The sequence below is a fragment of the Pipistrellus kuhlii genome, unplaced genomic scaffold (assembly GCF_014108245.1).
Source record: "Pipistrellus kuhlii isolate mPipKuh1 unplaced genomic scaffold, mPipKuh1.p scaffold_m20_p_3, whole genome shotgun sequence".
NCBI classification, from domain to species: Eukaryota; Metazoa; Chordata; class Mammalia; order Chiroptera; family Vespertilionidae; genus Pipistrellus; species Pipistrellus kuhlii.
The window spans coordinates 99,487,486-99,508,492 of NW_023425529.1; the positions used below are offsets into that span (position 1 = coordinate 99,487,486).

Here is a 21,007-nt window from a genome sequence, read left to right on the forward strand (position 1 = left end):
TTTAATTCTTTACTATGCAGTCCTCATCATCATTTTAACTATTTTACTAGTTTATCAAATGATCCTACCTAATAAAGAGGGAATATGCTATTTGACCACCACATCCTCACAAAGATGGCAGCACCCAGCCCCCTCAGCCCTGCCTCATCTAGCCTGTCTCCCAGTCCCTTCAGCACCACCACATCCAGCCTCAGTCCCCCATATCCCTCAGCCCCACCCCATCCAACCAGAATTCCCCATTCCTTTCAGGTTTCCCACAGCCATGCCTCATCCAGCCTCAGTCCCCTACTTCCCTCAGCCCCACTGGGGTGTGGCAGGCACTGTGTGCCTCATCCAGCCAGAGTCCCCCAGTCCCATCAGCCCCACAGGGGAAAGCAGTTAGGTATGATCATGTCAGCAGGGGTGTAGTTAGTTGTCAATCATGCTGGCAGGGGAGTGGTTAGAAGGCTATCAGGCTGGCAGGCACAGTAGTTAGGGGCAATCAGGCAGGCTAGTGGTTAGGGAGCCAGCAGTCCCGGATTGTGAGGGGTCCCAGATTGGAGAGGGTACAGGCTGGGCTGAGGGACATTCTCTCCCTCCCCCCGTCCATGAATTTTATGCACCAGGCCTCTAATTTATAAAATAATTTTCTTAGCCATTCTTTAATTGCTATAGTTAGTGTTTCCAGTTTTATATTGATATATATGTAATATAACAATATATTGTAAGTTGTATATATAATTAACTAGTGGCCCAGTGCATGAAATTCATGTACATTAAAAGGGAATTAATTAGTAGAAATATTTTAATATTGCTATTTGCCCTTTCTCTATAATAGAAGTGTCAGAGATGAAAGAGAATTAGTAAAATGTATATGAAAATTTTCCTTCTGTCAGAGTCTGGGGCATGCCATGAGACCCAGAGTCAAGTCCTGCCCACCCATGGCACCTCAAAATCAAGAGATCCAGACCCAGGAGGCCCCACTTCCATTGTGTGAGATCCAGACTCAGCTGGCTCCACCTTTGGCAAGCCCTGCCAGGGAGGGGGCACAGCCTCAGGTCCCCTGGCCTGGCGCTGGGTAGGAGACACAGCCTCAGGTCCCCCAGGTGGGGGCAGAGCATAAATACCCCCGTCAAGCCCTGCCAAGTGAGAGCTGCAGCCTCAGGTCCCCCAGCCCCACACCAGGGTGGGTGGTGCAGCCTGAGGTCCCCTATCAAACCCTGCTGGGCAGGGGTGTGGCTTCAGGTTCCTCAGCCCAGTGCCAGCGTGGGGGTGCGGTGGGGAAAAGGGGGAGAAGGGCCAGGTTGTGCCCTCAGGTCCCCTGACCCAGTGCTGGGGTGGAGGGTGCAGCCTGAGGTCCCCTGCTCTAGCCCAGCACCATGTAGCCTCAGGTCCCTGCTGTTTGGTTGTTAAGGCTTGTTACGGGAACTCAGCCTCCGCTGTGGGCGCAGCCATCTTTGTGATGATGTGATGGTCAATTTGCATATTCCCTCTTTATTAGATAGGATAAGAGGTAGTATGTCCCCACATACGATGTTTCCCTGCCTTGGTCTTTACCTTGGGCTGGATTCCCAAAGTCTGTAAGGAATGTTTGAGAATGTGAGCACATGTATAGCAAGGACTGCATGAGCCAAATTGTTTTTGAGAGAGGATTAGAACAGTTGAAATCACTTAAACTCTTCAGAATTCACTTTCATCACCTATTTCAATAAATTAAAGGCTGGAGAAGTTAAACAAGTACTTGATGTCACCAGGTTTCTGTGCTAAAGTCTGTCCTGTGACACAGAAGCACTGATCTGGTTCAGTGTTTAGACTTCTTTAGGTTGCCTTTACATATATAATACTTTTCCATCAATCAGTGTATCCATTTGCTGAAATGCAAATATTCATAAATATTCCAGATACATTTGTATTTAAAGTAGAAATAAAATCACTTTTACTATTATTACTGTCCAGAAGGACATAAATAGTTATTCTCAGAGGGACTTGAGATTACATTGTTAACATTCATTATATATTTTTAAATATTTTCCTGCCTTCTAGATACTGTACAGAGTATAGATATATAATGATATAACCCACTTCACTGAAAGAAAATTTTATTCATGGCTGAATGGAGTTCTTTCCAACATTCTTCCTTGATTCATAGAGATTGTCAACATTTTGATTATGATGGAAACAACACACAAACACAAAAATGCATACACAAAAACACGCCCAAAAGCATAGAGATCTGATACTTCTCTAAAATCTGTTTTTTAATGACATATGAACACTAGTTTATAGTGTATTTATTGCATTAAACATTGCTACAAAAATGTTCACTTTGTTTTTTCAACAGAATTTAAGTGTAGCAGTAGATAAGTTGGAAGTGTGAGGAAATTATATAGAGGACAATTTGTTTCAAATCCAGTAGTTCAGAGTTACAGAGTTGTGTATACTGATAGTTATTTGTTTTCCTTTTTGTTAAAGGTCAGTCTAGCTCCACTTCAGAGAATGCTATTGGTGATGTCTATAAAACTCAAGTTCCCAGAAGCACAGCTCTCTCTCTTAATTCCTTCCAAGCTGTCAAATACTATTCTACAGTCATCCCTTCCTATGATGTAGTTGCTGTAACAAATCAGAACATTTCAGTTCATTTTCCATCAGCTGTGCCCAAAGTCTCAAAATTTCCTCCTCAGCAATGCAATTCTGTGATGGGACAGACATGCACAACACATCCCAACTACCTGGTAAGTCTTCTGGGGTCTTGGAAAAGATTGGACTCTGTCATTCCAGCCAGCAAAGGCCTTGATTTGCGATCTGCTGTGAATACTCTGCTCAGAAATCACTTAGATTTTGGATCAGGTGTAGTTAATAGGAAGTGCAGAAGTGTGAGAAGACTGGCCAGGCTCCCGAAGACAGCAGCTCCCACAGACAGCAGCTGAAGTTCTAGAGTGATATTGTCCCTGTGCATGGGAAGTTCCAACTAAGAATTCTGGGCCCCTCATCCCAGAGTGCCGGAACTGAGAAAGGTGCCCAAGGAATATCAGGCTGTGAAAAGCAGTAGGATTTCTGTCTGCAAGGGAGAGATGGCTGGAAATGAAGGTACCCTCTTAAAGGGCCAATACACAAAATTTTATGTGCAGTCATTCACCATGGGCTCTGGAAGAGGGAAAGCAGAGTGGACTATAGCTATGTGAGAAGAATCTAGGCTTGGGGGATTTGGTGATAGAGTTCAGAGAACAGCTGCCTGGACCCCTGTGCTGAGTCATTCCCCCATACTGCAGAGGACGTCTTTCTAAGACAGATCTGAGTTGTGGGAAGCCTGTAGGGAAAATCTCTCACCCCACAACATGGAGTTTACACCTTGTTGTGGTCTATAGCCTGAGACACATTAAGAGACTGGAAGTAACAATTGTCATGCAGGCAGAGGTAGATCTCTAGGTACTTTGAGTTTGTCTGATCTGCTTCTGAACCCAGGGCTAGGAAAATCAGACCTTGGTGTGCACCTTGGTCCTTTCCAAATGCACCAGCCACAATAGAGGGAGCCACAAACTATTGAATGTTGATACCTCCAATCAGGGTACTCAGGGCTAGTCACAAAAAGTGTCTGACACTGTCCTGAACCAGAGATGCTCCAAAAATACTAGAATTCATAGCAGATCTACCTAATACATAGACATAAAACCAAATAGGAAGGGGAAAAACAAGCCCCAAATGAAAGAATAAGAGAATTCTCTAGAAGAAGAACTAAATAAAACGGAGATAAGAAATTTATCAGATATAGAATTCAGAATAATGATGGCAAGGATGCTCAATAGCATGAAGAAATATAGAGAAACTATGAAAAATTACCAGAAGGAAAGGAAAAATGATATAGAACAAATAAATATCAGAGGAAATAAGCAGCAGATTAGGGTATTGGATCAGTGAACTAGAAGATGGAGAAAAAGAAAAAATCCCTCAAATAGAGAACAACAAAAACAAAAAAGCAGAGGACATATTAAAAAAGCTGTGGGAAAATATGAAACATAACAATATCTGCATCATAGGCATACCAGGAGATGAGAAAATTGAGCAAGGGATAGAGAACTGGTTTTAAGAAATAATGGCAGAAAACATCCACAAACTAGTGAAGGAAAAAGTCACACAAGTTCAGGAGGCATAGAGAGCCCCAAGCAAGAAAAACCCAAATAGGCCCTCACGCAGATACCTCAAATTAAAATGCCAAAATTTAAAGACAGAATCTTAAAGGTAGCAAGGAAAAAGTAATTTAGTACTTACAAAGGAGCTTCCATAAGGCTGTCAGCTGATTTCTCATAAGAAACTCTATAGGCCAGAAGGGAATGGCATTAAGTATTCAAGGTAATGAAAAGCAAGGATCTGAAAACAAGATTGATATATGTAATTAGCAAGGCTATCATTGAAAATAGACTGTGAAATAGAGCTTTCCAGAGAAAAAAACTAAAAGTGTATGACCACCAAACAAGCACTATAAGAAATGGTTAGCCGAAACTGGTTTGGCTCAGTAGTAGAGCATCAGTGTGCGGACTGAAAGGTCCCAGGTTCGATTCCGGTCAAGGGCATGTACATTGGTTGCGGGCATATTCCCGGTAGCGGGTGTGCAAGAGGCAGCTGATCAATGACTCTCTCTCATCATTTCTAGCTCTCTATCTCTCTCCCTTCCTCCTCTCTGTAAAATATCAATAAAATATATTTTTTAAAAATGGTTAAAGGCACTGCTATAAGGAGAATAAATAGAGAAATGTAAGCATACAAAATAAAAATGTTAATAAATAAGTACCTATCAATAATAACCTTAAATATAAGTAGATTAAATGCTCTAATCAAAAGACATAGGATAGCTGAATTGATTAAAAACAAACAAAAAAACAAGACTCAACTGTATGCTGTCTACAAGAGACTAACCTCAAAACAAAAGGCTCACACAGAATAAAAATAAAGGGATGGAAAATATTTTCCATGCAAAGAGAAACAAAAAAGTTAGGTAGCAATGCTCATAACTGACAAAATAGACTTCAAAATTAAGGCCATCATAAGAGACAAGAAAGATCACTAGATAATACTAAAGGGATCAATCCAACAAGAGAATATAAATCTAATAGTCATATATGCACCCAATTTAGGAGCACCTAAATATATCAAAACACTTCTAGAGAAATTTAAGCGAGAGATTAACAGCAATATACCGTGTTTTCCCAAAAAATAAAACATCCTCCAAAAATAAGTACTACTTACAGGCTTCCTTCTGAGTGAAATATAAGGCATCCCCTGAAAATAAGGCCCCCACAGGCTCTGTCTCAGAATGAAAATTAATTTACCGTAAACTAGTCGCTAGGGCCGCCCCGAATGGCATCTAGCAACCAGTGACGATATGCAGAGTCATGATGTCACTGCTGTGTGGAGGTGGAGTGGAGGTCGGAGTGAGCGGTGAGCGCAGGGCGGGAGAGAGGAGGAAACTTTCGCAGATGCATGTAGAACAGGAAGATTAGAGCAGATGGGATGAGGCAAAGGTGGTGAGTGCTGGTCTGTCTCTGGACCACACAAGCAGTTATAAGGAAGTGGGTCGATTTAATGCTACTGCTTGTTATGCGAGGGAGCCAAAGAGGTCTGCTAGTCTGGGATGTAGCCAGCACTCACCACACTAAAGACATGAAGACATTTCTTCACGAAAGAAAAATAGATCAGATAATGATTCCCGCAGGAATGATGGCCTATCTCCAGACTCTTGATATTGCAATAAACAAGCCATTCAAAGACAATTTGCGCATGGAAATTAATGACTACATTGAAAATAGAATGGAGAGAAATCAGCGTGGAAACTTTGTGGAACCTAAACCGCAAGAAGTTGTGACTTGGGTGAAGAATTCATGGGAGAAAATCACTGACAGTTGCATTGCAAATGTACTGCGAGCAGGCTACCTTGACAAGAAGTACTTATTTAAAGATAGTGCTATTGCTAAACATGAGAAATTTGGTCCACTGATTATGAAAGAAATGGAGTCACAAGAAATTCACCAGGAAATTCAGGAATTGGATTGTTATGATGATGTTCCAGAAGGTGATGACATGATTGTCATTGAATAAATGAGTAAATTCTTGGTACTGTAGGATTCACAGTTTGTTTGGTTTGTGTTGACAACTACTGTACTACCGTACCGTATACAGGTAATAAATTTCCTTTATTTTCATTTAACAATAAATGTGTACCATATTCTTCTTCATGGAAAAATAAGACATCCCCTGAAAATAAGACCTAGCGCATCTTTGGGTGCAAAAATTAATATAAGACACTATTTTATATTTGGGGAAACAGGGTAGTAATAATATAGGACTTTAACACCCTTCTGACTTCACTGGATACATCTTCCAGAAAAAAAATTTAATAAGAAAACAGCGACTCTATGGAACACACTGGACCAGATGGATTTAACTGACATTTATAGAGCATTCCATTCCAAAGCTGCAGAATATACATTCTTCTTAAGTGCACATGGGTCATCCACTAAGATAAACCATATGTTAGGAGACAAAACAAGCATTTACAAGTTCAAGAAGATTGCAATCATATCAAACATCTTCTCAGATCACAGTGGAATGAAATTAGAAATCAACTATAGTAAAAACAAGCAAAACATTCAAACACATGGAAGCTAAATAGCATGTTATTAAACAACTAGAGACCTGGTGCACAAAATTTGTGCATTGGGGCTGGGGGTGTCCCTCAGCCCAGCCTTCACCCTTTCCAACTTGTAACCCCTTGAGGAATGTCCATCTTCCCATTTAGGCCCCATCCCAGCGGGACCTAATTTCACAATCCAAGACTGCTGGATCCCAACTGCTCACCTACTTGATTGCCCCTAACTGCTTCTGACTGCCAGACTGATCATCCCCTAACCACTCCCCTGCCAGCCTGATCAATGCCTAACTGCTCCCCTGCCAGCCCAATTGCCCCTAACTGCCCTCTCCTGCCAACCTGGTCACCCCTAACTGCTCTCCCTTGCTGGCCATTTTGTGGTGGCCATCTTTGACCACATGGGGGCAACCATCTTGTTTGTTGGAGTGACAGTCAATTTGCATATTAGGCTTTTATTATTATATATAGGATGAATGGATTACCAGTGAAGTCAAGAAAGGAATTAAAAACTTCCTGGAAACAAATGAGAATGAACACACAACAATCCCATATCTCTGGGACACAGCAAAAGCAGCCCTGAGGGGCAAGTTCATAGTACTATAGGCCTACCTCAAAACAAACAAGCAAAAACAATAATAACAAGAAAAAATAATAGTAAACTATTTAACTGTACAACTTAAAAAATTAGAAAGAGTACAATAAGAAAAACCCAGAATAAGTATAAGGAAGGAAATAATAAAGGTTAGAAGAGAAATAAATGATATACAGACTGAAAAAAAAAATAGACAACATTGATGAACCATTAGTTAGATTCATCAGCATCAAAGAGAGAGAACCCAAATAAATAAAAACAGAAATGAAAGCAGTGAAGGAACAACTGAGTGCACAGAATACAAAGTATTGTAAGAAAATAATATGAGCTGCTATATTCCAACAAGCTCACGAATATGGATGAAATGGACAAATTCCTAGAAAAAATACAATCTTCCAAAACAAAATCAGGAAGAATTAGAACATCTTGATTGGCCTCAATTCTAATGAAATAGAGGCAGCAATCAAAAACCTTCTAGCAAACAAACATCTATACTCCTCAGATTATTTTAAAAAATCCAAGAGGAAAGAACACTTCCAACCTCTTTTTATGATGCCAGCATTATTCTAATTCCAAAACCTGAAAAAGATGCCACAAAGAAAGAGAATTACAGGCCAATATCCCTGATGAACATAGATGCTAAAATCCTCAACAAAATATTAGCAAATCAGACCCAGCAATATATTAGATCATACACCATGACCAAGTGGGATTTATTTCAGGAATGCAAGGCTGGTACAATATTCACAAATCAATAAACATGATACATCACATAAACCAATTAAAAGACAAAAATCACATGATCATACCAATAGATGTAGTACCAATAAAAGCATTTGACAAAATCCAACACCCATTTTTGATAAAAATTCAGCAAACTGTGTATAGATGGATCATACATCAACATAATAAGGGCCATATATGACAAACCTAGAGTAAACATTATATTCAATGGACAAAAACTATAACCATTTCCCTTGAGAACAGAAACAAGACAGGGATGACTGCTTTTACCACTCTTATTCAACATAGTACTGGAAGTTCTAGCCACAGTGATCAGACAAGAGAAAAAAATAAAAGGCATCCAAATCGGAAAGAAATAAAACTCATTATTCACAGATGACATATACATTGAAAAATAAGGACCTCACAAAAAAACTACTAGATTTAATAAATTTATTTAGCAATGTAGCATACATAATGAACACTCAAAATTTGACTTTTTTATCCTATCTTAATAATAAAAAGCCCAGGGTTGTAACTTGTAATGAAAATCACGATCAAAGGCTGACCACCCGGAAGTCAGTGCTGGGTTGCCATAGCGACCTTCACAGCCATTGCCACATGCTTGGACTGATCGGCTGCCCCCAGCCCATAGGAGACTGGCAAGCTGCAGCTGGTGGAAAGTAGTGAGCCCTGGTCCAGCTGCCCTGCAATCACAGGGCAAAGAGCCCAGGCCAAGCCGCTCCATGGTCACGGGGCCAAGAGCCCAGTCCGAGCCACCCCTTGATCATGGGGTGAACAGTCCTGGCTGAGCCTCCCGGCGATCCATGGGCAAACAGGCCAGGCTGAGTCTCCCTGCGATCACAAGGCGAACAGGCCAGGCTGAACCTAGCCAAGCTGCCCTGCAATCCCAGGAAGAAGCTGCTCCACTCACCAACCTGTGCTAGGGACCTGTTTGGGGCTCATGGCTTGGAGTCCAGGGCCTCTAACCTACAGCCATGGGAAGTCTCTCTTTCCCCAGAGTTAGGAGCACCAGCCCAGGTCTACCCAGCAGCCTGGTCCTGACTGCGGGTGAGTTCCTGCAGGCTGGGGTTTGATCCCCATGCATTAGCAGTAGGAGACCAGTGCCTTTGTCATTGCTGTGTGTCTGGGTTTTAATTGGACAAATGTCCGGCAGTCCTGGGTGCCAGCTTAGCAAAATCTTTTAGGAGGATAATTTTGTCTGGGTTTCCTCGAATTCCCTCAGCCTCTACTCACCCTCTGTAAAGGCCCAAAACAAGTGAGGCCCCTTAAATAAAAATCAGAAGTCTCCAGCAACATTGGTCCTCTCTTATCACAGTCATTTGGACTGGATGGCATTTGAGTATTTATCTAGGCACCATGATAGAGAAACACAGCTCAAGTCATGATCTCTGCCCTTAAAAAATTCACAATCTTATTAGAGCAAGCGGATGAATAAAGCCCAGTAATGACATCAGAATGTAAGGCAACAATACAGAGAGGAACAGAGGCAATTGCTGGGATGATTTTCCAATAATTAGTACAAAGAGTATGTGCTATGAATCAAATAAAAAAATATATGTGCAAGTAGCTGCTTCCCTTCCTATTTTAAAGGAAGCTGGGTTCTATGTGAACTGTGTACTATGCTATGATATCTGAGTCACAGGACAAGGGAGGCCCTAAGTGTACTATGCTTTGATATTTGAGTCATTCTTTATTGTTCAATGTGATTTATTTCTGTGTGCCTCAGTTTTGTAATAGTTAAATTACTAGAATAATACATCTTGCTATAAAATATGACTAGAAGATCAAATGATCAGGTGACATTTATTGTTATTTTCTATAAATGAACACAATTTCTGATATGCTAAAGTGATAGGTATAATAGAAATAGATAGGGAGACCTACAGGCTTGATTACAAGTGAGGCTTCCTATCACAACCCAAACTCATTGCTTAAAAACATCAGGGAGCCAACTAGAAACTGAATGAAATATAAGCCCTTGAAGGGCAAATATAAATTGGATAAGTTTTGCTATTACAAGAGCAAGAAGAAAAAATTCAGAGACAAGAATGAAAACCACATTACATCCACTTTAAGTAGCTGTTAAAGAAAAAGAATGATCTACTATGAAAATACTTAATACAGATTGTGAAGATATTTGTTTCTAAGAGGATTTCCTAGAATAAATTAAGAATAATAAGATATTTCAGTTAACTTTTTTAAATATGAAGAGGTTAACTGGATAAGAAAAAGGTGTGTAGGGATCCAAAATTGCAGAGGGTGCAGGCGGGACTGAGGGACTCCCCTCTGTGCACAAATTTCATGCACCAGGCCTCTAGTATAATAAATAAAAGTCTAATATGCAAATAGACCAAATGGGGTAATGACAGGTTGCTATAATGTGCACTGACCACCAGGGGACAGTGCTCAATGCAGGATCTGCCCCCAGCCTGCAGGCCCCAGGTCAGCCAAGGTGGGTGCCAGTCACCCTGCAGAGGGAGACAACCAGCAGACAACCGGGCAATCAAGGGGCAGGCTTGGCCAGAGAGCAGGTGGAGGCAACCAGTAGGAGTTGCAGGGGATGGAGCCAGCAAGCCGGTGGCAAAAGGCTGGCCAAGGCGGGTGCCAGCAGGGCCCCCCAATTACCCCATGAGTCACCCCACAGATAAATCCTGATCGCCAGCCAGGCCTATGGACCTTACCCATGCATGAATTTTATGCACCAGGCCTCTGGTACACTAATAATGAATTTTCTGAAAGAAAAAAACAAACAAAAAAGCAACTAAACAAACAATCCCCTTTACCATTGCAATAAAAAATTAAGATACTGCCGAAACCGGTTTGGCTCAATGGATAGAGCGTCGGCTTGGGGACTGAAAGGTCCCGGGTTCGATTCCGGTCAAGGGCATGTACCTTGGTTGCGGGCATATCCCCAGTAGGGGGTGTGCAAGAGGCAGCTGATTGATGACTCTCTCTCATCGATGTTTCTAACTCTCTATCTCTCTCCCTTCCTCTCTGTACAAAATCAATAAAATATATTTTTTTAAAAATTAAAATACTTAGGAATAAAATTAACCAAGGAGTTTAAAGACTTGTACTCAGAAAAGTACAGCATATTGGAAAAATCTATAAAGGAAGATATAGTGCGTTCATGGATTAGTAAAATTAACATTATTAAAATGTGCATAATACCCAAGGCAATCTACAGATTCAATGCAATCCCTATTAAAATGTCAATGGCATATTTCACAGACCTAGAATAAATGCTCTAAAAATTTATATGGAACCATAAAAGACCCCAAATAGCCATAAGGATGAAGTTGGGGGGATCACTATACCAGTATTTCTGATAACCTTAAAATAGTTGTTACTACTTTTGCATAATAATAATAGCCATCATGTTTTGAGTACTCAATAATTAAAGAATTTGTCAAATATTTTATGTTCTTAATATGATCTAATGACTCTGAAAAAATCCTTTCAGATAAGTACTATTATTATTTCCAAATGATATCTATGAAATGGAAATAATAGTGACCTTGCCAAAAAGTTTATGAGAAACACATCCCAGAGAATTATAAATAAATTTTAACATATGCAGTATCTGCAAATACAATACTATGGCTAATGATCATCAGTGTACCAACAGGAAAACCAGAGTAAATAAAAAAAGGGTTGCAACATTATTGTTTTATTGTTGACCTATACTTACTGTATATAGTTTTTGTTGTAAGAAAACTTTTACTTTTAATAATAGTAAATAATACATATTTTAAAACTTGTGGGATTACTCATCAGAATATTTCACATCGTTTTACAGAATCAATTCATATTGCTTTAGGACATAGAAAACATATTTATTACATTATGAGTAAGAACCAGCCAGAATTCAATTAATGTGTTTTTTTTTTCCCCTTTTGCAGCAACAGTTCTGGGCCTATCAATAGCATGTTTGAAATTTACATTCTAGACCACCTTTTTGGTGCAATTTGATCACCCAGGAAGAATGGAATAAAGAATGATCTTGAAAGCTACATCCAGAGACCTAATTTCAAGAGTGTATTGTATGTCTTCCCATAAATGTGCTAAAAGTTTCTGCAGATATAAAAAAGGCAGCAAATATGCTAGACATATGCTTTCCCTTAACCAGAAAGCTGCAAGAACAAATGGCCTAGATGACCCAGACCATCTTTCTCCTCAAAAAATATCCCACATTTCATGTAAATAGTACACTATAAAGAAGATCCACATAAATTTGATAAAGTTATATAATTGGGGAGGTACATGGATACAAGTGTCACTGAAGACACAAATACTATATTGCAACTTGATTATATCTAGTTTTACTGAATCATTGTCACTTATTTCTAGATGTGTGTTTCTTTTGTTTTTTGTTTGTTTGTTTTGGTAGATTTGATATTTAGAGTTTCCTTTATTCACCATTCACTAAGATATCATAATTTGAGAGAGGTGTTTGCCTTCCCACTTGACTATTGATAAGAAAATTGATGTGTTTGTTTTTGCATCTCATAATCCCTTGAATGAAATAATAACTAATACATAATTTTTTCCTTAGAATCTTGTTACAGACCAGCAAATATTTTGTTGTTGTTTGTTTTCCATTTCTTCCTCTCTATTAGACATTTGAAAAGGCTATTGATAATAAGGGGAGAAATGTTTTTGTTTCATTTTTCCTCTAAATGTTCTTATGCTTAGTACGTTTTATAATTAAATGTTCAGTTTTGACCCTGAAAATGGTAATCAATTTTTATTTATTTAATAAATATGTGTTTCCACTTTTAGTAGTACTATGTAGGGAATTTAATGTTGTGAGATTTTTATTTTTGAGAAATTTAAAATTTACTTTAAGAGCCTAATTTTCATGCTAAATTATAAAACTTTCCTTTGAGGGTGCCTTAAAAGAATTTTTGGATGTTTGAAAAACTATAAAGAAACTAAAAATTTCCAACTAACATTTTATGCATATTATTACAAACTAGTGGCTCAGTACATGAAATTCTTGCACAGGGCAGGGGGGCGGGCAGGGGTGTCCCTCAGCCCGGCCTGCACCCTCTAATCTGGGACCACTGGCTCCTAACGGCTCACCTGGCTCCTAACGGCTCACCTGCCTGCCTGCCTGATCACCCCTAACCACTCTGCCTGCCACCATGCTTGCTTCCAACTGCCCCCACCCCCGTCGCCTTGCTCACCCTCAACTGCCCCCCTCCCCACCCCCACCCCCGTTAGCCTCATGGCCCCCAACTGCCCTCCCTGACTGGTCTCCCAGAAGGTCTCTTGGTCTAAATTAGCATATTACCCTTTTATTAGTATAGATGTGTGCTGACTTTTCATAATCTTGCCTTTAGGAGTAATTGCTTCGACATTGTAAGAGAATATGTTGAGGTATTTTGTGCACTGAGATATCTTTATACATTCACAGCTGGTCTTAATTGCTACTGGGACTTTTCTGTGCATCATAGTTTCCCTAGATCCACATGTGGACTGTAAGAGACAGTCTGTGGCTGATAATTCAACAGAGGGCCTATAAAGAACAACCCATAGATCCTGTCTACAAGCTAGTCTCAATCCTCTTTTTTCTTATTGTTATATGAGTGAATAGGAGGCTACCAGATCTATTGTTAAAACTTTGGGGGGTTTTTTGTGTGTGGGTTTTTTTTTTTTTTCCCCAAAGCTGGTTTCCATGATCTCAAACTTCATGCAATGTCCAAAATTAATTTCTGATACTAAAATTTCATTTCTGATATACTTTTAATTAGCTAGTTATTAATAATAGGAAAGAAACAAAAAGGGAGGCCAGACACTTTAAGCATATCATTTCGATAAATTCACCAGGAAGCTTCAATTGCACACTCCTCAGGGAACGTCTAGCCCATTCCCTGCAGAATCGCTGGGGGAAGCTGTGCAACAAAGGAGAGATCAATGCATGCACAGTGAAGCTGGAGTGAAATAGGGAAGGTACTTGCCTGTTGGTCAAGCCTTTGGAACCATGGATTTACTAGAATGGGTTCAGCCAAAGCAAGCCTGCAAAAATTTGGGAATACATAATTCCTTAAACAATGGAATTCACTCTCTCTTGGCTCTTGGTTTGTGGGGCTCACTTTCTCATTTTTTTTTTAAAGATTTTTTTAATTGATTTTTTTACAGAGAGGAAGGGAGAGGGATAGAGAGTTAGAAACATTGATGAGAGAGAAACATCAATCAGCTGCTTCCTGAAAACCTCCTACTAGGGATGTGCCCACAACCAAGGTACATGCCCTTGACCAGAATCAAACCTGGGACCCTTGAGTCTACAGGCTGACACTATCCATTGAGCCAAACTGGTTAGGGCATTGTGGGACTCTCTTGTACCACTTCCTTGCATTCATCCATATGGCCCACAGCCATGTGGACCTCATACTCAATGGACTAGTGATTTGCAGTAAGAAATACAAATTAAGCTAGCTTGATGCTGGACTGGAGTGTGCAAATATAGAAAGGAAATTCTGGACACTGGCTCTGATTTTAGGCCTACTAAAGGCAAAATGGGACTTCTTCCTTGGTGGCACAAAGGGGAATTAATCTTGGAATCTCAGGGGTATGATTCCACAGAAATAAAGCTTTCTACCATATCTCATCCTATCTATATAAAATTCCTTTTCTTGGAATATCATAAGAATTCCAGCTGGAACCGGTTTGGCTCAGTGGATAGAGCATCGGCCTGTGGACTGAAGGGTCCCAGGTTCGATTCTGGTCAGGGGCATGTATCTTGGTTGTGGGCACATCCCCAGTGGGGGGTGTGCAGGAGGCAGCTGGTCGATGTTTCTCTCTCATCAATGTTTCTAGCTCTCTATTCCTCTCCCTTCCTCTCTGTAAAAAATCAATAAAATATATTTAAAAAAACAAAAACAAAAAAACTCCACTCCACAAGCAACAGGTGCAGGTGAGGTGTCCCCCCCACCCTACACACACACACAAAGACATAGGTAAATGAGTAGCCAAGAGAAAGGAAGGGCTTGAACATGTGTATGACTGAAAATAAAAATCATCAGACATAGTCAAGCACTTTGAAGTCAAAAGATAGGGAAGAGTGAAAGTTGATATTTGGCCATCATTGTCGTTTTTATTGATGTGTATTATTTTACACCTATTTCTTGCCCATTACCATAGGGCAGAAATGACAGGAATTAGTAATATTTGGAAACAAAATGAATATTCAATGGAGGACACTCAAATGCTGAACAACTCAAATATCAGTTGTTTATTAATTTGTTCAGTAATTGTTTATTTGACCAGCATTGTTTTGAGTGCTGGAAATACAACTATAGTGTTAGATCAACGAAGGAGGAATGCATGAGGCCAGAGTGGTGAGGGATTACAAATTTATTCGATCATCTGCACACCAGGTGGCTGAGCCTGGATGGCTCCAGCACCCAGTGAGGGGAGTCAGTGGCTTTTAAAGGCCTTTTGGAGGGATTTTTTCTGGGCCGAGACTTCTTTATGAATACCCGGAGGTGAGAGAATATAATGTGGTCACCGCAAGTGAAAAGCAGTCTTCAGCAAAGGGAATGTCCATAGTGAAATCACCTGAAAAGCCAGTTCCTGGGGGAAGGGTATCAACTCAATTGCTCAATCAAACCTAACATATAGAGGGTGTCCCAAAACATGTATACACATTTTAACAATTGATAATTTAATTGATGTTTCTTTATAGCCAAACAAATAAACTTCTTCCTAAAATGCTATTGGAAGTTTGAAAATGCAGTTGAAATACAAACAAACACTGCCATTAAAATTATTCACAGTGCCCCCCCCCCCCATAAAAAGGAAAAGAAAAAGGAAAAGAAACATTAGCATCTGATAACTCATTTAATTTTTACTCCTTTTTAGGTTTAACTGATTTGAAATTACGACTGAAGCCAGACTATGCTTTGAACAAAGAATATATATATATATATATATATATATATATATATATATATATATAATCTTTATTATTGAAAGTAATATAGATGTACCTCTTAGACCCCCTCTGCTAGACTTTTTTATGGGAATACATAAAATATAAAATTTATGGTACAAAACTGGCAACAGTTGATGAATTGAGGGTGCAGAAATACTGAACAAAATTATTCTTGACTAGAGGCCTGGTACACTAAATTTGTGCACTGGAGGAGGGTGTCCCTCAGCCCAGCCTGCACCCTCTCTAATTTGGAACCCCTCGGGAGAAGACTGACTGCCTGTGGGATTGGGCCTAATCTGGCAGTTGGGCATCCCTCTCACAATTCGGGACTGCTGGCTCTTAATAACTCACCTGGTTGCCTGCCTGATCACCCCTAACCCCTTTGCCTGCCAACGTGATAGCCCCCAACTGCCCTCCCCTGCTGGCCATCTTGTGATGATATGGGGATAGCCATCTTGTGATGACATGGGTGCTGCCAACTGGTGATGTGAGAACATGAGGGTCAATTTGCATATTTGTAATTCCATTGCTTTACATTATTCACAGTGCCTGGACTAGAACAGCCATCAGTTTGAAAACAGGCATTAATAAAAAAATATTCATTTCTGTAGACCATTTAAATTTTGAAAATGAAATGTATATTAATAAATACTGAATAATAATTCAAACTGTGTATACATTTTTGGGGACACCTATATATAAGGCATTGTCTTTTTTACGTCTATGTCTAGAAACTTAGAGTCTACTAGAAGAGACAGGTAAAACAGAAGTGTAATAGTTTGTTAAATGCTATGAAAGGAGGAAATACCAAGTTTTCCTAGGGTACCATTCTAGAAATACATGTGAGGCCTTGGGGGATAGTGATGTAGTAGACCTCATCTCTAAAACATGATAACAGTACTTACCTCTTCAGGTTGTTGTAAAAACTATATGAAATACTAGTAAAAGTCCTTAAAATAATGCCTATTACATAGTAATCACTTAATACATCCTATATATCAATAATAAAGAGGTAATATGAAAATTAACACTTCCGCCCTTTCATAAGATGGCTGCCCCCATGTGGTAAAAAATGACCGCCACAAGATGGCCAGCAGGTGAGGATAGTTGTGGGCAATCAGGTCAGCAAGGGAGGGCAGTTGGGGATGACCAGGCCAGCAGGGGAGGGCAGTTGGGGGCAATTGGGCCAACAGAGGAGCAGGTAAGTATTGATCAGGTTAGGGGTGATCAGGCTGGCAGGCAAGCGAGTGGTTGAGAGCCAAGAGTCCCGGATTGTAAGAGGGATGTCTGACTGCCTGTTTGGGATCAGATCTACACCAATAGTCAGACATCCTCTGAAGAGTCCCAGATTGGAGATGGTATAGCCTGGGCTGAGGGACACAACCTCCCTAATGCAGGAATTTCATGTACCTGGCCTCTAGTATTAGTTATAATTGTGTAATGATGATGGTGAGATTTTTAAGGACCAGTAGGCATAGCTAAGCTAAGAGTTCAGGTTCAGGAGATGAGTTTTTCAACAGATAGAACTGCATTTATAATGGTACCAGGGAATAGACTTTGGAGAAGTGGAGGTAATTCTATATGTTTGTGCATAAGATTCAGGTGTGGGATGGGGAATATTGGAGCAAGAAGGTAGGCAAGAACAGAGAAAGACAGTCAAGGGCCACAAGACATTATTATGGTTGAACTTTTTCTGGTGCCTCATTGCTGTCATGATATTTACATAATCAGAGAGTGCATTGTAAGGATTACTATACCAGCTTCAGTGACTTTATTTTTTATTCTTCTTCCCCCTTCCCATTTAAAAAATTAAGGTATTATATGTGTACATATCTTATCATTGCCTCCCCACCCCATTCCCATACATGCCCTCACCCCCCTGTGTTTTGTTTCCATTGATTATGATTATATGCATGCATACAAGTCCTTTGGTTGATCTCTTATCTCACCCAACTCTCCCTAAACTTTCTGCTATAATTTGACAGTCTGTTTGATGCTTTACTGCCTCTGTATCTATCGTTTTGTTAATCAGTTTATAATGTTCTTTATTACCCACAAATCAGTGAGATCATGTGGTATCTTTCTTTCATTTACTGGCTTATTTCACTTAGCATAATGTTCTCCATTTTCATTCAGGTTGTGCAAATGGTAAGAATTCTTTCATTTTTATGTCAGCATAGTATTCCATTGTGTAGATGTACCATAGTTTTTTTAAAACAGTCATCTGCTGATGGGCACCTAGACTGTTTCTAATCCTTAGCTATCATGCTGCTATGAACATATAGGTGCATATATCCTTTATGATTGGTGTTTCTAATTTCTTAGGATCTATTCTTAGGAGTGAGATTACTGGATCAATGGGAGTTCCATTTTTAGTTTTTTTGAGGAAACTCCATACTGTTCTCCACAGTGGTTGCACCAGTCTGCATTCCCACCAGCAGTGCAAGAGGACTCCCTTTTCTCTGTAACCTCGCCAATACTTATTTGTTGAATTGTTGATAGCCATTCTGACAGGTGTGTGATGGTACCGAATTGTCATTTTGATTTGCATCTCTCCAATAATTAGTGATTGTGAGCATGTTTTCATGTGCCTTTTGGCCTTCCTTCTGTTTTTTGAAAAGATTCTATTTAGATCATTTCCCATTTTTTTTATTGGATCACTTATCTTCCTTTTATTAAGTTGTATAAATTTTCTGTAGATATTGGAGATTAAAACTTTATCAGTGGAGAGAGGATCCAAGATGGCTGCTCTGGTAGACACCTAACCGCAGCAGCACACAACAATTTCAATGGAATACAACTAAAATGTAGAGTGGACATCGCCCAGAGCTACAGGTAATCGACTGACTGAAAATTCTACAACAAGAAGGAAAGAGCCGGGACCGGTTTGGCTCAATGGATAGAGTGTCGGCTTGGGGACTGAAGGGCCCCGGGTTCGATTCCGGTCAAGGGCATGGTTGCGGGCATATCCCCAGTAGGGGGTGTGCAAGAGGCAGCTGATCCATGACTCTCTCTCATTGATGTTTCTAGCTCTCTATCTCTCTACCTTCCTCTCTGTACAAAAGTCAATAAAATATATTTAAAAAAAAAAAAAAAAAAAAAAAAAAGAAGGAAAGAGAAAACCAGAAGGAAAATCAGAGGAGCTGAAAAAAAGCCTAAAGACAGAATGTTGGAACAGCGGCGGCCAGGCCTAGAGTGCCCAGGCACAAAGCAATGGCAACCGGGCCCGGAGCAGCAACAGCCAGGCCCCAGAGCAGCAGCAGCCAGAACCAGAGCAACAACAGCCAGCACTGGAGCAGCCAGACCTGAGGTGGAGGCAGCCAAGCCCAGAGTGGCCAGTCCAGGAATACCCAGACCCGGAGTGGCCGGACCTGGAGAAGCCAGGCCCAGAGCAGCCGGGTTGGGAGCAGCCGGGTCCAGAAGAGCAGTAGCCAAGCCCGAAGCATCCAGGCTGGGAGTGGCCAGACTCAGAGCAGCCGGGCCCGGGGCAGCCGGGCCCAGAGCAGCCGGGTCTGGTGCAGCCAGGCCCGGAGCAGCAGCTGCCAGGCTGGGAGCCACCAGGCCTGGAGCAGCCGGGTCTGGGGCGGCCAGGCCCGGAGCAGCAGCTGCCAGGTTGGGAGCGGCCAGGCCCGGAGCAGTGGCTGCCAGGCTGGGAGCGGCTAGGCCTGGAGCAGCCGGGTCTGGTGTGGGCAGGCCCGGAGCAGCGGCTGCCAGGCTGGGAGCGGCCAGGCCCGGAGTAGCCGGGTCTGGTGCGGCGAGGCCTGGAGCAGCGGCTGCCAGGCTGAGAGTGGCCAGGCCTGGAGCAGCGGCTGCCAGGTTGGGAGCGGCCAGGCCTGAAGCAGCGGCTGCCAGGCTGGGAGCGGCCAGGCCCAGAGCAGCGGTTGCCAGGCTGGGAGCGGCCAGGCCTGGAGCAGCCGGGTCAGGTGCAGCCAGGCCCGGAGCAGCGGTTGCCAGGCTGGGAGCGGCCAGGCCCGGAGAAGCCAGGTCTGGTACGGCCAGGCCCGGAGCAGCAGCTGCCTGGCTGGGAGCAGCCAGGCCCGGAGCAGCAGCTGCCAGGCTGGGAGCGGCCAGGCCCAGAGCAGCTGGGTCTGGTGCGGCCAGGCCCGGAGCAGCAGCTGCCAGGCTGGGAGCGGCCAGGCCTGGAGCAGCTGAAACCAGAGTAGCCAGGTCAGGTGCGGCCAGGCCTGGAGCAGCAGCAGCCAGGTCCAGAGCAACTATTAATAGTTCGGGAGCGGCGGTGACCAGACCCGGAGCAGCTGGTTGTGGAACGAACCAGAGCAACAGAGGCCAGGCCCAAAGCAGCCAGGCCCAAAACAGCTCGCTTCTCGCCTGCCCCTGCCCCACGGCGGCCTCTCAGACATGGCTGGAAACTTTTGTGGGAACTTGAGGGTCTGCTGAATCAAGTGATGAAGGCTTAGATCTGGATGTGTTGAGTTAGTATAGGGCTGGGGTGTTGATCTGTGAGTGCCTTGGGTGGGGCCTGGATGAGTCTGGTTGACCTATTTGGAAATGTCTTTTGTGTGAAATGTATCATTGGGCATGTGGTGGTATTATTGATATAAGAAAATGCTAAGTAACAGATTTACTATCTGAAAAGGGATTTACTATTGGGGAAAGGGAGGGAGGAAGAGACTGAACATAAACTGTGCACCTATAAATGAGGACAATGGGGGATAGGGAGGGGGCGGAGGGTGGGGTGGGAACCTGGTGGAGGGGGGAAGAAATGAGGAACCTTTGTAACAATATGAACAATAAAGATTGATTAAAAAAAAAAAACTTTATCAGTGGAAGAAACCAAGATGGTGGCATAGGATAGACACCTGAATGCAGCCTACCACAACAATTTTGAATTTAGAACTGGAAAACGGGGAAACATTGCCCTGAAGCACCAGATGGCTGGCTGAGAGGAGGCTCTATCATTCAGGAAGGAGAGAGAAGGCATGCTGAGCCTCAAGAACTGTGAAGGTGCGAAGATCTGTGTGCAGGAAAAGGCGGCCACACAAGTTCGCTGCTGGCTTATTTGTGGCACAGAGAGGGCAGACGGCTAATGAGCAGCTGGCTTTCTTGTTCAGGAGGAAAACAGAACCACCCTATTGCTCTGATAGATAGC

At 41.9% G+C, this 21,007-nt stretch overlaps 1 protein-coding gene across 1 annotated transcript in view; it reads left to right on the plus strand.

Moving 5' to 3' along the window:
* The window catches only part of SOHLH2 (spermatogenesis and oogenesis specific basic helix-loop-helix 2), an 86,639-nt gene extending 74,520 nt beyond the window's left edge, over window positions 1-12,119 (plus strand). The window contains exons 10-11 of the mRNA XM_036457076.2: window positions 2,452-2,711; window positions 11,861-12,119. Of these exons, the coding sequence (XP_036312969.2) occupies window positions 2,452-2,711; window positions 11,861-11,884 (284 nt within the window). The 3' untranslated portion in view covers window positions 11,885-12,119. The remainder of the gene's footprint in view (window positions 1-2,451; window positions 2,712-11,860) is intronic.
* The last annotated feature ends 8,888 nt before the right edge of the window (window positions 12,120-21,007 follow it).